The sequence below is a fragment of the Brienomyrus brachyistius genome, chromosome 8 (genome assembly GCF_023856365.1).
Source record: "Brienomyrus brachyistius isolate T26 chromosome 8, BBRACH_0.4, whole genome shotgun sequence".
NCBI lineage: Eukaryota > Metazoa > Chordata > Actinopteri > Osteoglossiformes > Mormyridae > Brienomyrus > Brienomyrus brachyistius.
Window position 1 is genome coordinate 22,502,408 of NC_064540.1, and position 14,275 is coordinate 22,516,682.

Sequence of the window (14,275 nt, forward strand, 5' to 3'; positions counted from 1 at the left end):
AGTGCAAGGTAGCAGCCTCTTACAAGAATTTTCAACACAAACACATGGGTGTTTATCCCATGTGCAACACCCTAACCATTGCATTTCCTTTGGGTTCCAGCCAGACCAAATGCCTTATTTTATTTATTTTTTTTTTTTTTTAATTTATAAAATTGGCACGGTCTGCATCGTAGAAGTCTGCTCAATGCTGCAGTCTTGTTTTTAAAGGTTCCGGTCTCTTCAGTAAGGTTAGTAATAAAGTCGGCAGATTTCAACTGAATCTGCAGCGGACAAACACTGCCAGCTGCAGCAGTGTGAGCATGCAATCTAAGACTTGGCTCACGACTGTGGTGCTGATGGTGACTTCCTGTCACTAAAGTGCTGTGTGAACAGCAGAAGAGAAGGGAAGATAAAAAAAAGGTAAAAAAGAAAGCAGCACACAAGTACGTGCATTTACGGTCTGTGTCACCTCTACGTGACCATGACTGCAATGCTGCTCTGTTTCCTTCTATTCAGAAGCTTAATTTTTTAATATCCTCCACTGCCGCCAACATAAAATGCACCAACTTTGCCATCAGCCCAAGCACTGTTAAGGTCTGCTCATCAGTAATAGCATTTACACTGTAACATGTGGGACACAGGAAAAGAAACCTCTACATTTAATGAGACATATTGTTTCATATTTAAATACTAAGGAGACACTGACATCCATTAAATAATGAGAGACTTGTTACATTGCAAAACACACACATACACACACACACACAGCGGAAGACTCTGATAAACATCATGGAAGACAAACCTCTTGAAATTCTTAAATTTCAAAAATCAACACAGATGGCCTCTATAAAGCAGTTCAAAAGCCAAACCAGAAAAAAACACCCACCACAATCCTGACACAGACAGCTCAGGCACCCATAAAAAGCAGACAGTTTGCCCCTGCTGTCCTCATAAACCCAGCAAAGCACTGGTAGAAAATGAATGGGGACAGGTCCTAGGGGATATCCTGACGTCAGACAGTACAAATTACAACAGTTTAATAAACTAGCATCTCAGATCCAGAGCAAGGACAACCTGTTGAATATTCTCAGTATCTTGTCACAATTTGACATCAGTTAACTAAAAAAATGATAAGTCCTGTCAGACAGACTGTAGCTTTTAGTCTTTTGCTCTCATGGTTTCAATATATTTGTATTAATTCGACAGGCTATAGCATTAAACATAACACGCATTAAGCCTTCATGCACACCCACGCCTCATTCTTTACAGTTTGCATACCACTTTCATATTACTTCTGCCATTGTTGGAAGCACTCTGTGGGGATCTCTGGCAAACTTTGTGCATTGCTGGTAATGCAATGGGGAAAACACCCTGGCGCAGGGATATAGGAGGACACTACATTAAAAGATAACTACATTGAAAACATGGCTACAAGGTAAACACACGCAAGGGGAACAGGGGGACACTTGGCGGGAGTGACCCTAATTGTCCACCCTCATTCTTCCCAATGACAAGTTACATAGGTCAGCGGCTTAACCGGCAAAATCGCCCAATTTCCAGTCTGAGGCGACGGTCCGTCGTGTCATTTCTACAGACAAAGCAAGTGGAAAATCAAAAAAAGGCAGTACGCCAGCACCCCAATACATGAACACCACATCCTCTAAACATTAATACCACCCATTAATGACGCCCACCTGCCGTGCATTGTGAGTGGTGTGAACGTCCGCCCTGTCAGTTAGAAAGGAGTCCTCGGAAACAACCGGTAACCGGCATAGTCACTGACGTTATGGGACGTAACCCTCAGACGACCGAAATAACCAGTCTGTTATTGTCCGAGCCCTTTACTATTCCGCCTGAAATGGGTTTCTGGTAAATAATGCTGCAATAATCACGTATCCCTCAGAAATTCGTCCTCAAACGCCCCAGTCCCTCACCTACTCTAAATGCAACAGGCGAGCTATGAAAGGCGTGATTCTGGGAATATCGTCCGATACCCTGTGCATTTAGCTAGTAATATTTGCGGCGTTCCACTTACCTTTTTGTTAGTACTCTTCTAAAAATGCGTCTTCGCAGGGTAAGGAACAAGCACAGGATTTACAGCACCACTACGCGCCAGCTCTATTCTTGTTTTTTACCGCTTCGACGTAGCCACCACGCGCCGCCGCATAGACCCGCCCATTTTACAAATTGAGTAATGTGATAGGTTTACGGCGGCATAAACCGTCCCGTGTTCGCCAATCCGTAAGTCGAAATCACAGTCGCTCCGGTGCTCCCCGCAGGCGGGGGGCAGTTTAATTCGCGCCTGGCCTAGAGACACTGTATTACGATTGGTCGAAAATGCCATCTGTTTTCTGCAGTCTGCGGTGTCGTTGTCTACATTTTGACGTTAACTTTTTTCTTAAGGACACTTAAGTGATTGTGAAAATCGGTCGCTGCAGAACCATAGTCCCGGTAGGGAGCTTTTCAGAATATAGACAGTGGAACATATATTCAATATGTAAAGTAATTAGTTGTCAACACACCACATACAACAATGAAATGTGCCCTCTGTGTTTACCCATACGTGACACAGCAGGGGGTAGCCAATTCAGCACCCGGGGAGCACTACTTGGAAGACCACAATGAAATGTGCCCTCTGTGTTTACCCATATGTGACATAGCAGGGGGTAGCCAATTCAGCACTCTGGGAGGACTACTTGGAAGTGGTACCTCAGTGGTACTTTGCTTGTGGGGGATTCAAACCAGCAATCTTTCCAGTACAAGTGCACTGCCCTAACCATTAGGCCACTACTACCCACATAACAAATGAGCTGGGCCTCTTGCCAGCCTCGAACCCACAACCAGAGAAGTAACAGTCCGAATCGAACATTCAACCCACTGAGCTATGCGGCAGTCCAGGGTTATGTCACACCATAAAACACACAAGCTGTTTTTGATAAATAAACTATGTATTGATTTACTTGAACATTCTACATCCCTGCAAATAGTCATTCATATAATATACACTACATACCAAGTATTAAAATACAAACACCTATCTATTGTTATTTCTCCATTGATCTTACTGGTACAGTGATCCACTAAAGGTGAGAATTTAATGTCATAGCTGATCCCTATTTGCAAGTGGGAATGAAATAATTTTGTAGAGCTCTATAATTTTTACTTGTAATAACTCCTATTGTAGATATCTGTAATTACATTTCCATTACATTACTGGTCCACACATCCATTACTGAGTTTTTACTAGTTACAATTTAATTACCGGTCTCCATAATTACATTGCAGAGATGTGAAATTCACATTTAGATATGTGTAATTTCAGATCTCTACCATTACAATAAAAAAAGGCATTTTTACTAGTTAGAATTAAGTTGACAAGTAAGCCTCATAGTAATAAGACAATTTGTCTTGTCATTTAACACGTCTTGGCTGGAAGGCGAAAGGTGGAAACACTCTGCTACACCACAGCCACTGAAAGCGGACGCTTCCCCAAGATGCCCCAGTTCCTTTTTACATTAATGTATTTAGCCCACGGCCAACAAACCGCATTGTCTGCAGCTACAAGTTATCGGATGATTAGCGGTACCTTTCCCAATGTAGAGCACCATGATGGGTCCCACAGGGGACATAGCAGACACCAGTACAACTGTGTCCACTGTGCGAGCAGCAGGAAACCATTCCCTGATAAAAGAAAAACCTCAAAACATAATAAATTATAATCCAAGTATGGGAATATTGTACAAAGGTTGTGCCCATTATTGCAGATGCGTGATTCTCCAAAAAAAAAAAATTTTTAAATCACCAACATCTTTTTACGACCTGTTTACACACAGCTGAGACTTCACACTCACTTACACACAACTGTTATTTGATGATACAATTGTGTATTTGTTGATTTACTGTCAGAGCACACAACAAAATACTGTTCTTTCAACCTTAATTTAAAAAAATATATTAAAATATGAATAAAATTATTTAGATCATTTAAAAAGTGTCGGGAGAGGAGTTGATATAAAGTCACTAGCAGCAGTAATGATGCTTCACCAAGAACACACCTTTTTATGACACTAATCCCATGGCTTATTCATACAATACAATCAGAACTCTGCCAATCTGAATTCCGAAGACGCATTGAAACTAACGGAGGTCTGGTTATTGCATTGCATTTCTCCAATGACCGAAAAAAACTGGTTACTCTCACATTGGTTCCCATTCTTCTGTAGCAGAAAAGCATAGACAGCTTTTAAGAGGTTTCAGATTCGCTCACATTTTGCAAGATCTCCACCAGTAACCTGGCCCTCTTCCATCAAGGACATAGGGTACAGTGCAATAGATATCTCACGAAAATGAGACACCAGATCATATATTGGGCAGCTTAAATTTAATTACCATTTCAAAATAACAGGAAACAAAGTGCAAAGAGAAAGACAGGAAGATGAAAAAGCTCTGCAACAAAACACATTCAGTGCTAACATCCGAATTAATATCAAGTCTCTGACTATTTTCGGGCGCTGCCCTTTGTATGCAGATGCACTGGGGGAAGCGACAGGGATCCCAGTGCAGAGCAGAGCTCAGTCTTTCAGGACCAATGGAGCTTTAACCTGGGCAGCCACCTCGGCTCCTAGAAGCTCCTCAACGACGGCCAGGGCAAATTCGAAGCTGGTTCCTGGTCCACGGCTGGTGATGATGTTGCCATCCTTCTGGACACGGGATTCCGAGTACGTATAGTGATCTGGAGAACACGGAACAAGAGGGTCGTCACGTACGGGAATACCAGAGCCAGTGGCTCTGCAAACAACCTGCAGAGTCAATGCTGCAGCTTGAAACATTGTATGGCATCACCTTTCAGCTGGCGATAGGAGAAAGGGCGTTTTTAAAACACCCGACCTTCCCTGTCGACAGAGCCTGCAGGGCTGAAGACCAAGGTTCCCTTTCCCAAAACAGACTAGCGGCTCTTGCCTAAAACTAATAGAGAAAACCACTCCTTGGAGAACAAGGGAGCATTGATCCATCTTCTTTAACCTTCATCTGTTGACTTGACTAAACAGAACTAGTGCAAGGTCAGCTTATACACTTTATTAGGGCCCAAAAAAGATCCAGCAAACAATCACACAAACAGACCTTAACGTTATCTGACTTCAGCTTGAGGTTTTTGAGCAAGATCTATGCAGTTCCTCTCAATTCTCCTTACAGCATGTCCCAGTCTTTCAGAGGGCGTCTCAATGCACCAAAAGCATCCGACGCACCCTCTGCTGGACACTACGGCACATTACATCTCCATACAGCAGGCCAGTCACCACGATCTGCTGCATCGTGCTGCATTTCCTGTGCGGCGGCTGCAGCTGCTGACTGGTGCGAGGCGTACCGGCAAGTCAGACGGCCGACCCCTCAAGGGCGCAGCGGTGACGACTCGCATCAGCGATTCTGTACTGCACGCACGCATGGAACCGCAGGATGGGAACAAGCAGCCAGTCCAGTGTCATAAGCAGAAACGGGGCCGAGGTCCACAAACAAGGTTGTGTATGGGGGGGGGGGGGGGGGGGGGGGGGCGGCTTACCTCCATTCATCATTTTGTCCTTCATCGCTGGATGGGTGGTGACCGTACTCCCAAAACCGATGCCGTGGGCGAGGAGAGCCGTGGGCCCTGGGGAAGGAGATCGTTTACAGAGGAACATACACACACACACACACACCACAACAGCACAAATGCACCCCCAAATGCACATCTGCCACTGGAACCTCACACCACAATAATGAGACAAGAGTACAGGTTAACGTGTCAAACAGCAGGGGCCACTGGGAGCAGAGCCCACAGCCGCAGGAATCCGCAGTCAGGCTCCGAGGCCGCATGTTAACATGCACGCTTTTATCATTTTTTAACTTTAAATAAACAGAAAGGAAAGCACTCAGCCTGCATTAACGGCACTCGCTGGGCCTTTCAGGCTGCTCCGACAGAGACCATTAATAAGCAAATTCTCCCAACCATCGATCGAACTGCTGGCGCCCGACCTGTGCAGCTCACAGAGCATGATCTCTACCCACAGTCTCTGACCATGTGGGGGTGAACAGGGACGAAAATACTGATATGTCAGACAGAGAAAGTGTCGACAAAGTGGGGAACAACTAAGAAACGTCAGACGCTGACGATGAGGAGACCTTAACATATAATAGTACCGGGTTGGCGTGTGAGAACCAGGAATGGTCACGAATGCATTTGATTGAACGTCAGATTGCTGAGAACTGGACTCCTTCACTCAGTGAATTACAGCTGCACTAACAAAAGAAAAAGAAAAAAAAATAAAAATAAAAAATAATTAAAAAGAAACAGCCGATATCCATTATTACAGACATGCCCCAATGCCTGCAACAGCACCTTATGCTCCAGGATATATATATACGTTTTATTTAACATCGTGTCACACGAAGCCCCGTCCTTCCAGTGTCATTTCCTGGCCTTGGAAAAGCCATTCAGCGCAACGGGGACACAGAGCTCTGATTCGATTGGCCTTCTTCGACAGCCTCGTTCTTTTCGCTCACTGGTGTCCTAGCAGTGCCTGTTCCACACACAAGATGCCCTAATCGCTGCCAGCAATGCAGCTGCCAAGGCTCCTCCTACCCCCCCCCCCCCCCCCCCCCCTCCCCTCCCAGCCAACACCTGCTAAGCGCCTCAGACGACCAGGGAACGCAGATGCACCTGGCCTCTCTGGGCTGATTCGGGACAATTTTCTTGTCTCCTCAGCGCTGCCCCGTTCAGATGCGGCTCCACACTGCGGAAATGCTAGTGCAGTTTCAGCAGAGCCAAAACTGGGGGAGACGTTTCGGACAGTGATGCAGTCACACACAACCCACTTTCCCATAAGAGCAAAGTTATTCTTAGATGCCGATATACAATCTGTAGTTTTATCCGGTGACCAAAGTCACAACCAAGGACAACCACTGCAGAATCGATACCGGCAAGCAGGCCGAGTGCAATTTATAAACAAGCAAAAAATACTTTATATACTTATACTTAATTCATTTTTTCTCAAGCTGTCTAACCAGATACAATGAAATTAGGAAAATTTGTGCCTCAAGGCTAAGATGAATTTCTGAAACAATGAAACAACTAGAACAAATAAAAGTAGCAAACTGATCACGTGGGAGTCACGCCCTCAATGCGGAGTGGTAACTGTGTAGCCGACACAATAACTACATACTGCCTAGTGTTTCACTGAAGATCGCAGCAGATTCCATATGCTACACTCATATGTAACTGCTAATTTTAATCCAAAAGTCAAAGGCTTTAAGAATTTTAATGGTACGTCTTGCTGCAAGAGTGAAATACAGCTCTTGACCACTAGGGGGCTGCATGCTGCAGGTGTACTAATGTTAAAAGGGGCCTCGAGTTTTCAGCTATTCCATGTGCAGGGACTCTGTATCCTTTTACGAATGAGGGCTGCAAATCAAACTGGACTAATAGGTCTTACAGAAAGCAATACAAAACACAGCAAAAACCAGTTTATCTACAAGAGGGTGCAAATGGCTCAGCTCAGGTATGAAAGGGACAAAGATCATTGAAGGTTTTACTTCAACAAAACTGTACAGCATTTATCGGCCAAAGCAGGGTTGTTCAATCACAGTTACAGAATGACAGTCTACAGTGGACTAGAAAGTTCGTGTTTGCTTTAAATAAATTCAATTGCATTTTTAAACAAAACCACATTGCAAATTTTCTATATAATTTTCATCTTTTGTGTGTGTGTGTGTGTGTACATGCATATTATCATTGTGGGAACCAAATGTCCCCCACAATGCGAAAAAAAAAACCTGTCATTAAGAACTTGTAGGGACATTTTTTTTTGGTTATGGGGAGGTCAATTTCATAAAAATCTGTGACTCCAATAAAACACTAAAAATGCCAAAAATATTGTATTTTACTTGGTCGCTTATGTTTAATCGTGCTGCATTTCGTTAGGGTTGGGTAGGGGTTAAGGTTTTTATTATTGGGTTATGCGTTATGGACAGTCCCCACAAAGATATGCAAATGAGTTTGTGTGTGCGTGTATGTGCATGCGTGTGCGTGGGTGCATGCGTGTGCGTGGGTGCATGCGTGTGCGTGGGTGCATGCAGAGGGAGCAGTACCTGCACAGATGGCAGCAATCAGCCCCTTCCTGGCCTCCTGCTCCTTCAGCACCTCCTTCACAGCAGCCGACTACACAACAGACAGTGATGAAGGCAGCAACAAATTCGTCACCGCAGGACCCGCGCAGCCACCATTCTGCTCTTCAGCCCCCCAGCACGGCCTCCATGCCGTTAGTCAGTCACTCCATACAACTCATCCATTCGTTCTTCCTCATCCTGAACCTCGTATCTTTCAGGGAAAAGCAGGCAGCGCCTTCTCACACAGCAACAAGCCTAAATGAAGTATCCTTACAGAAGGGTGCTTGTCTGAATAAGCAGGTCACTGAAAAATATTCATATTTGGAAAACCAGCGTAATCTAGGTCGGGGCTCTTCAAAGCTGGACCTCAATTCCAAATCCAGGCCTTGTTTTCAGTTCTCCCAGGTAGTTAGTATTTAATAGTTATTTAGTTTAATAATCATTCTGATTGGCCAGAGGCTTCACACCTGGCTCACAGGTAAAGGAAGGCTGGAAAATCAGCAGGGCTCGGACCTTGAGGGCCGTGGATTGAATAGCCCTTATCTCTACGTCATTTGGTTTGTCGTTTGGCAGACCTTCACCACAATGACCACTATTTATTATATCCTGATGCTGCAGTTGAGACGAATTCTTCGGAATACCGTCATGCCTTGCACTGTCGCACTGCTATGCGTTAACGTTGTGATTTATTGTGTGTATTCCTGTATTACATTGTTAATGGTAAGCTGTGGGACTGTGTACTGTTCTCCCGTGGAGAGTGTGTGTTTTCATTAGTGTCTCACCCTAGGTGCCCATGCTGTGTAAATGATTGGCTTCCCTTTTTGTGTTCCTGCTAAGTTAATATTGCCAATGTTCTGTCAAATAAAAGGCTGAAGGTATTTAACAACATGACCTACAAACTCACCACAATATGCAATTACTATCCCCTGGAGCGGCAATAAAATCCAGAGTAACTATTAATTATGCTTTTTTTTTTTTTATCTGATGGCCCAAAGAGTCCAGTCTTACCTCAGAGAGATTCTGGGCTCCCAGGGCTCCCCCAGGTAAGAGAACAACATCATAAGGTCCCTTTTTATTGAAAACACACAAAAACCGTTAATCAGAATCAGCTGGGGGGATCTGAATGACCTATAGCATAGTAGAATGGCATAATTATGTGATATTATATTATAGACTGCATTGAATGGTAAAGAAACTGCACATTCAACTAAAGCATACACAGCTCTGGAAAACATTAAGAGACCACACAATATTTTTAAATCTGCACTGTTAAATCCTGGTTTAATCCTGGTTATTCAGGCAGAAGGATATGCTGAGCAGCAGGTTGCTTCCAGGTTCAAAATTTCTAAGACAGCAGTACACAAGAACAAGGTGAAGCAGGAGACACTGCAGTTTGCAAAAAATATATATTATTCAAAGATGCACACCAAGAAATTGAGAAATGAGTGAAAGAAAAAAATGTTGCTGTGGTCTCTTAATTTTTCCATAGCTGTAATTAAGGTGGCAGCTGACCACCGAGCGAGGTGTTACAGGGGTTAACTCCGACCTGCTTGACCGCGTCCTCCAGGCTGGAATCGGGGCAGAGGACGACGTCTCGGCTGCACTGCACAGGGTTTTTTCCCGCAAGACCCGCCAGGGTGACGGCAATCTACAATTAACATCTTCGTTTAATAAGAAAAACTATAATAATAAACAATAGCAAAGCATAAGAATAACTTGACACTTAAATCCAAAAACTGCTTTTTAAAAACCAGTCATATCACTCTCGTAGAAACACCGTGGTCATGCTCAGCCTACACGGCAGTAATCAAATAAAAATCAAGTTTATTTATCAAATGCACACCAGTACAGCAAACAGCGGTAGATGTAAGCAAAGTAGTCTTTGTTTTCTACAAACTTCGTGTACCTCGGGTTACAGGGCATTTTTTTTGTAAGCGTAGCTTTGCATACCTTTTCATTTACTCACGGCCCGATTTGGAATGTTTGGGAATTATTTCACCCGTGCATTAACGCGAAATTCACCACGTTGTTAACCCCACATCGGCGTATCGACGTAGTTAAAATTCAGTACAACAGGTATAACGGAAAGCAATGGCCACTCTATCTATATAACTGGTATAGGTCAGTCGTTGCACAAACCCCAGCTCTGCGCATTACGTCCACCGGGATAACCGTTTCCATTTCTTCTGCGCCTTTTGACAATATGACAAGTGCTCGTTTGCCTGCCATGGTGGTGCGATCGGACAAACTCCCCAAAAGCTGCAAATGTCAAAGTTGACGTATTATAGACCGTCACGCCATGCCATCACTACGGCAACCGACTTGGAATAAACCGAACCAGGGCCTCAGCAAACGCCTTTCTAGATCTTATATAATTAAGTATTATTACAGATTCAAAATTTGGATTATGGGTCCATATCGTTTTCATTTAATGCTGTTCTCTTTCACTACATTTTACAGATCGCACTGAATTTGAAAATGTCGCACTGACGTAGAGTTTGCCTTCATTGTTGCATCCATCTCGTCCACTAGAGGTCAGCAGGAGCTTAAAAATACATTCAAGGCTCACAAAACCTAAAAGTTATGGCTGTCACCTAAATATTGTTCAACAGTATTATAATATTTTAATATTTTTATAGTATAGGATTAAAATATTTAAAGTACACATTGACACCAACGTAACATATTTATCCAATCAGAACTTAAGCGAATTTCTCCAGTATGACCTAGTAGTGATCTATTTGTACAAGTTACGAGGTTTACATATTGTTCAACATTATTGTAGCATTTTTTTGTATTTCATTTTATAATATAGTATGATGAAATGATGACTTACATAATTACTCTGTTTGATGAATGGCGTTCTCCAAGTAAAGCTGACCTATGAGCGCCATTTGATTGGGGGGACTAAAAGAGCTATTATAAGATAAGAAGAAATACCTCTTGCTTGCATTTCGTTACATTAGTTATTTACGCTTATTTTAACACTTGTGAAACAAACGCGATATACCTAGTTAGGAGACAGGAACATCTGTCAATGAATTGACAAAATTTTCTTTCTACTTCAGTGGGGGGACGGGGAGGGGCGTTCAGCATAATCTCTCGGCCCTGGCTCCAGGTGAGGGTCCTGCAATAATAATCGTATTATAAATGACTACTGAGATTCGACACCCCAAAGCACACCTCTGATTGTGTGGAAGGGTCGGTCGGGTGAGCAATAAAGTTGAAGAATGAAATTATAATATAATATTTTTCTGCTTACAACAGAATTATCTTCATTGTTTTTAAAGTTTTTATGTACAGATAGGCCTACGATAGATAGTATATCGATACCAAAAGAAGAAGCCTATATATTTCAACAATGCTATTAAACGTGTGTAGTTACCTACTGTTTTGTTATATTGTGATAGAAATACGTGGTTTAAGATGCGTTTTAAATGATACCCGTTGATAATATTGGCCTATTAATATTTATTAAAATTGAACCACAATAATGCAAAGTTCAATGACTACAATGAAAAACAAATGTTTCCTAGAAAACACAGCAATTCGGGTCTGTGCAAAACAAAATTGGAATTTATTTTGTTGGTGATTAAAATATTCTAATGATTTTACAATTTTATTACGTCTTACACAAATACTTAAATTATCTGCAGTGGGCCTATGTACAACAAACTTTCGTTAATTCACCACCGCTAAACAATGTTATATTGATAGTTCTCACTTATATTTAGCCCTATATGTTTCAAAACCTCGTTGATTGTATATTTCTGCCATAACTGGTTTCTGTAAAATAATGATTCCACCATATACAGGCGTGATTTTTTTTAACTTCACAGTGTATAACTGCATAGAAAGAACAATGTTCGTAAAGACAGACGAAAACTCGGATACGTAATGTGCGTATGAGGTTTGTTTGTGTAGCCTGTGGAAAGATTATAAACTTTTTAAAGGACGCTTAGCTTCTCATGGTGTCTCATTTTTTAGTTTCCTAAATTTCTGCTTCAAATTGAAATGATCTTTTTAGGCGGCGCCACTCAGCAAAAGTTCAGCAGACTATTTATCGCAGAGTTACAACAGTAGGCAAATTTATTTTATATATGACGTTTCGTAGGCCTATAATTAACTGTGAGAAATGGAAAAATGTGAAATGCTGCATTCTTTCTCTCCAATGGAAAGCTACAGCTAAGACAGCATTTACATTTCAAAATAATCCTTCAAAATAGTTCATTTTGTCCTGGCAATATGTTTTGTCTTGGTAAGACGCACGCATTTAAGGCAGTTTAAATTTAAATCGTTTCACCTCCTGAACACATTTTCCAAGGAGAGCGCTGTTTCCTGAATTTGAACTAGATAGCAATGTAATATTACTCAAGCGAACCCCCCGCCACACATACACTCCTTCACTGTAAAATAAAATAGCCAGACGAAAAGTTTACGCAGTAGAAGTTTTTCATTCACGACCGCTATAACCAATGCAAATAAATGTGCAAACGATGACTGAAGAACCAAATATTGATTATTGTTTAATACAGTTGATTTTTTTGTTTAATGTTTTGTAATAGCGCAATAAATACTATAAAACGTGATCCATCCATCCACCCTTCCATCCGTTTTTATAAGCCTACCAGAGTATTCAATGCAAGGGCGTGGGGGTCCAGATTGCAAATAACAATAATTATGTATCTTAAAAAAAAAACAAAAAAAAACAGGTGCTTCTAAGCCATAACGCGTCATTTCTTTAATCGCATTAACTTTTACTGCGTTAATTATGAGATCCCAATGGACTAATATTATGAATAAAGATTAATAGAATTGAATTTCAATACTGAATATACAGACAATAGTGTTTTTATAGTAAGCTATTGCAGCATAGTATTTGCCGCGCCGTAGTGAAGTCAGCTGGCTAAGCCAGCGCCTCTGAGGTTGGCGCCGTAGGCGGCCGCCTATGTTGCCTATAGGACAGGAGGTCTCATCAGGGAACTACTTTCCAGCAGGGTTCCCGGTTCGAGCGCCTACTTTTTACCTTTTACCTGCAGATACGTAGTTTTATGTTCCAGTAGGTGCCCGGTAAAACTTAATGCTATTTTAATTTTTAAACGAGCCAGTTTTACGACTCTCACCGCGTAAGCAGTGTAGATGGATGAATGGTTGATTGGCTCTTTATGTAGGCTAACGGACTGCGAATCCGCAAGTCTGTTCTGATTTCCAAAACATGCGGCTGGAATCGCAGCGAAGCACTCCATACACTGCATGGTCTCCTCATGCAGCCACTTATGCGTTTTCGCTCCTTGTTATGTATATAAGGAGCCTTTTCCGTGAATATAACCACAGTAGCTAAATCTTTTTTTTAGTATTTTGTGACGCTTACAAATGTGTGTTTAAGTCTTTTGCGGCAATGTTGAGGGTAATGCGCGTGCCTAGGTTATGCCCCAACCACCGGAAACCGTTTTGTTTCTTTCTCGAGTTTTGTCCGCTGTTTTTGAACACATGCCAGCGATCGAGCTGCTCAGCCTGAAGAGCGCGGCTGGCGTGGCTATCCTGGCAGCCCGTCCGCTTTTCTCCCCTGAACACACACAGATGGTCCTCAGAGAAAGAACAGGAAGGAGGTCTGGCCCAAGATGGGTTCCCTGCCCCCGGGAGTACCCCGCATCCCTGGAAAGACAATCAAGACATTAGTTTAACTGAAAAAGTACGAGAGAGAGAGAGCTCACCTGCCTAATGACCATAACTTCTCCTCAAGTGAAAGTTCAAAACACATGGAGGGACACACAAACACAGGGAGAACATGTAAACTCCATACACGCAAAGCAGGGGGCAGGGTTCAGATCCTAGACCTGGGAGGTATAAGACCACAGCGGGGAGACCACAGCGCTACCCAGTGGCAAAAGCATCATGGCATCCAAACAGGTGCGTGCTAGTGAGGTGACGTCCCACTAACACGAAAGACCGTGACACGGACAAGATCACCGCTCACACGTGAGTTTTGGCTTCCACACGCCAATTAGATGACCTGCCCACTCCACAGGAGCAATGTAGCTGGGATGGGTTTGTGGGGGGGGTAGCCCAGGCAGGGGCGGCTAGGGAGGGGGCGGTGGTATTCGCATGCCACACAGGCTGTTTGAAACAGGAGCACAAATCACCGCTGACACCCCTT

At 42.9% G+C, this 14,275-nt stretch overlaps 2 protein-coding genes across 4 annotated transcripts in view; both read right to left on the reverse strand.

Moving 5' to 3' along the window:
- kcnab2a (potassium voltage-gated channel subfamily A regulatory beta subunit 2a) overlaps nucleotides 1-2,137 on the reverse strand; it is a 68,176-nt gene extending 66,039 nt beyond the window's left edge. For 2 of the 3 annotated variants that reach the window (XM_049023972.1, XM_049023968.1), the window contains exon 1: nucleotides 2,015-2,137. The gene's annotated coding sequence lies outside the window, so the exon portion shown is untranslated. The remainder of the gene's footprint in view (nucleotides 1-2,014) is intronic. The other variant, XM_049023969.1, reaches the window with a different exon arrangement.
- Nucleotides 2,138-4,343: 2,206 nt separating this feature from the next.
- park7 (parkinson protein 7) lies at nucleotides 4,344-10,417 on the reverse strand. The gene is made up of 6 exons (XM_049023612.1): nucleotides 10,258-10,417; nucleotides 9,665-9,766; nucleotides 9,127-9,186; nucleotides 8,101-8,170; nucleotides 5,537-5,623; nucleotides 4,344-4,711 (listed from the first exon to the last, which is right to left on the reverse strand). The coding sequence occupies exons 1-6, from the start codon at nucleotides 10,345-10,347 to the stop codon at nucleotides 4,551-4,553; spliced, it is 570 nt and encodes a 189-aa protein (XP_048879569.1). The 5' UTR covers nucleotides 10,348-10,417; the 3' UTR covers nucleotides 4,344-4,550.
- Nucleotides 10,418-14,275: the final 3,858 nt, after the last annotated feature.

Bases quoted from the DNA above. Each gene is read 5' to 3' on its own strand.
- park7 (XM_049023612.1), bottom strand. From the start codon at position 10,347: ATGGCAGGCAAACGAGCACTTGTCATATTGTCAAAAGGCGCAGAAGAA. The intron at 9,187-9,664 runs GTCGGAGTTAAC...TTCAATAAAAAG, and splicing joins TGGAGGACGCGGTCAAGCAG to GGACCTTATGATGTTGTTCT. The intron at 8,171-9,126 runs GTAAGACTGGAC...TCTGTTGTGTAG, and splicing joins GAGCCCAGAATCTCTCTGAG to TCGGCTGCTGTGAAGGAGGT.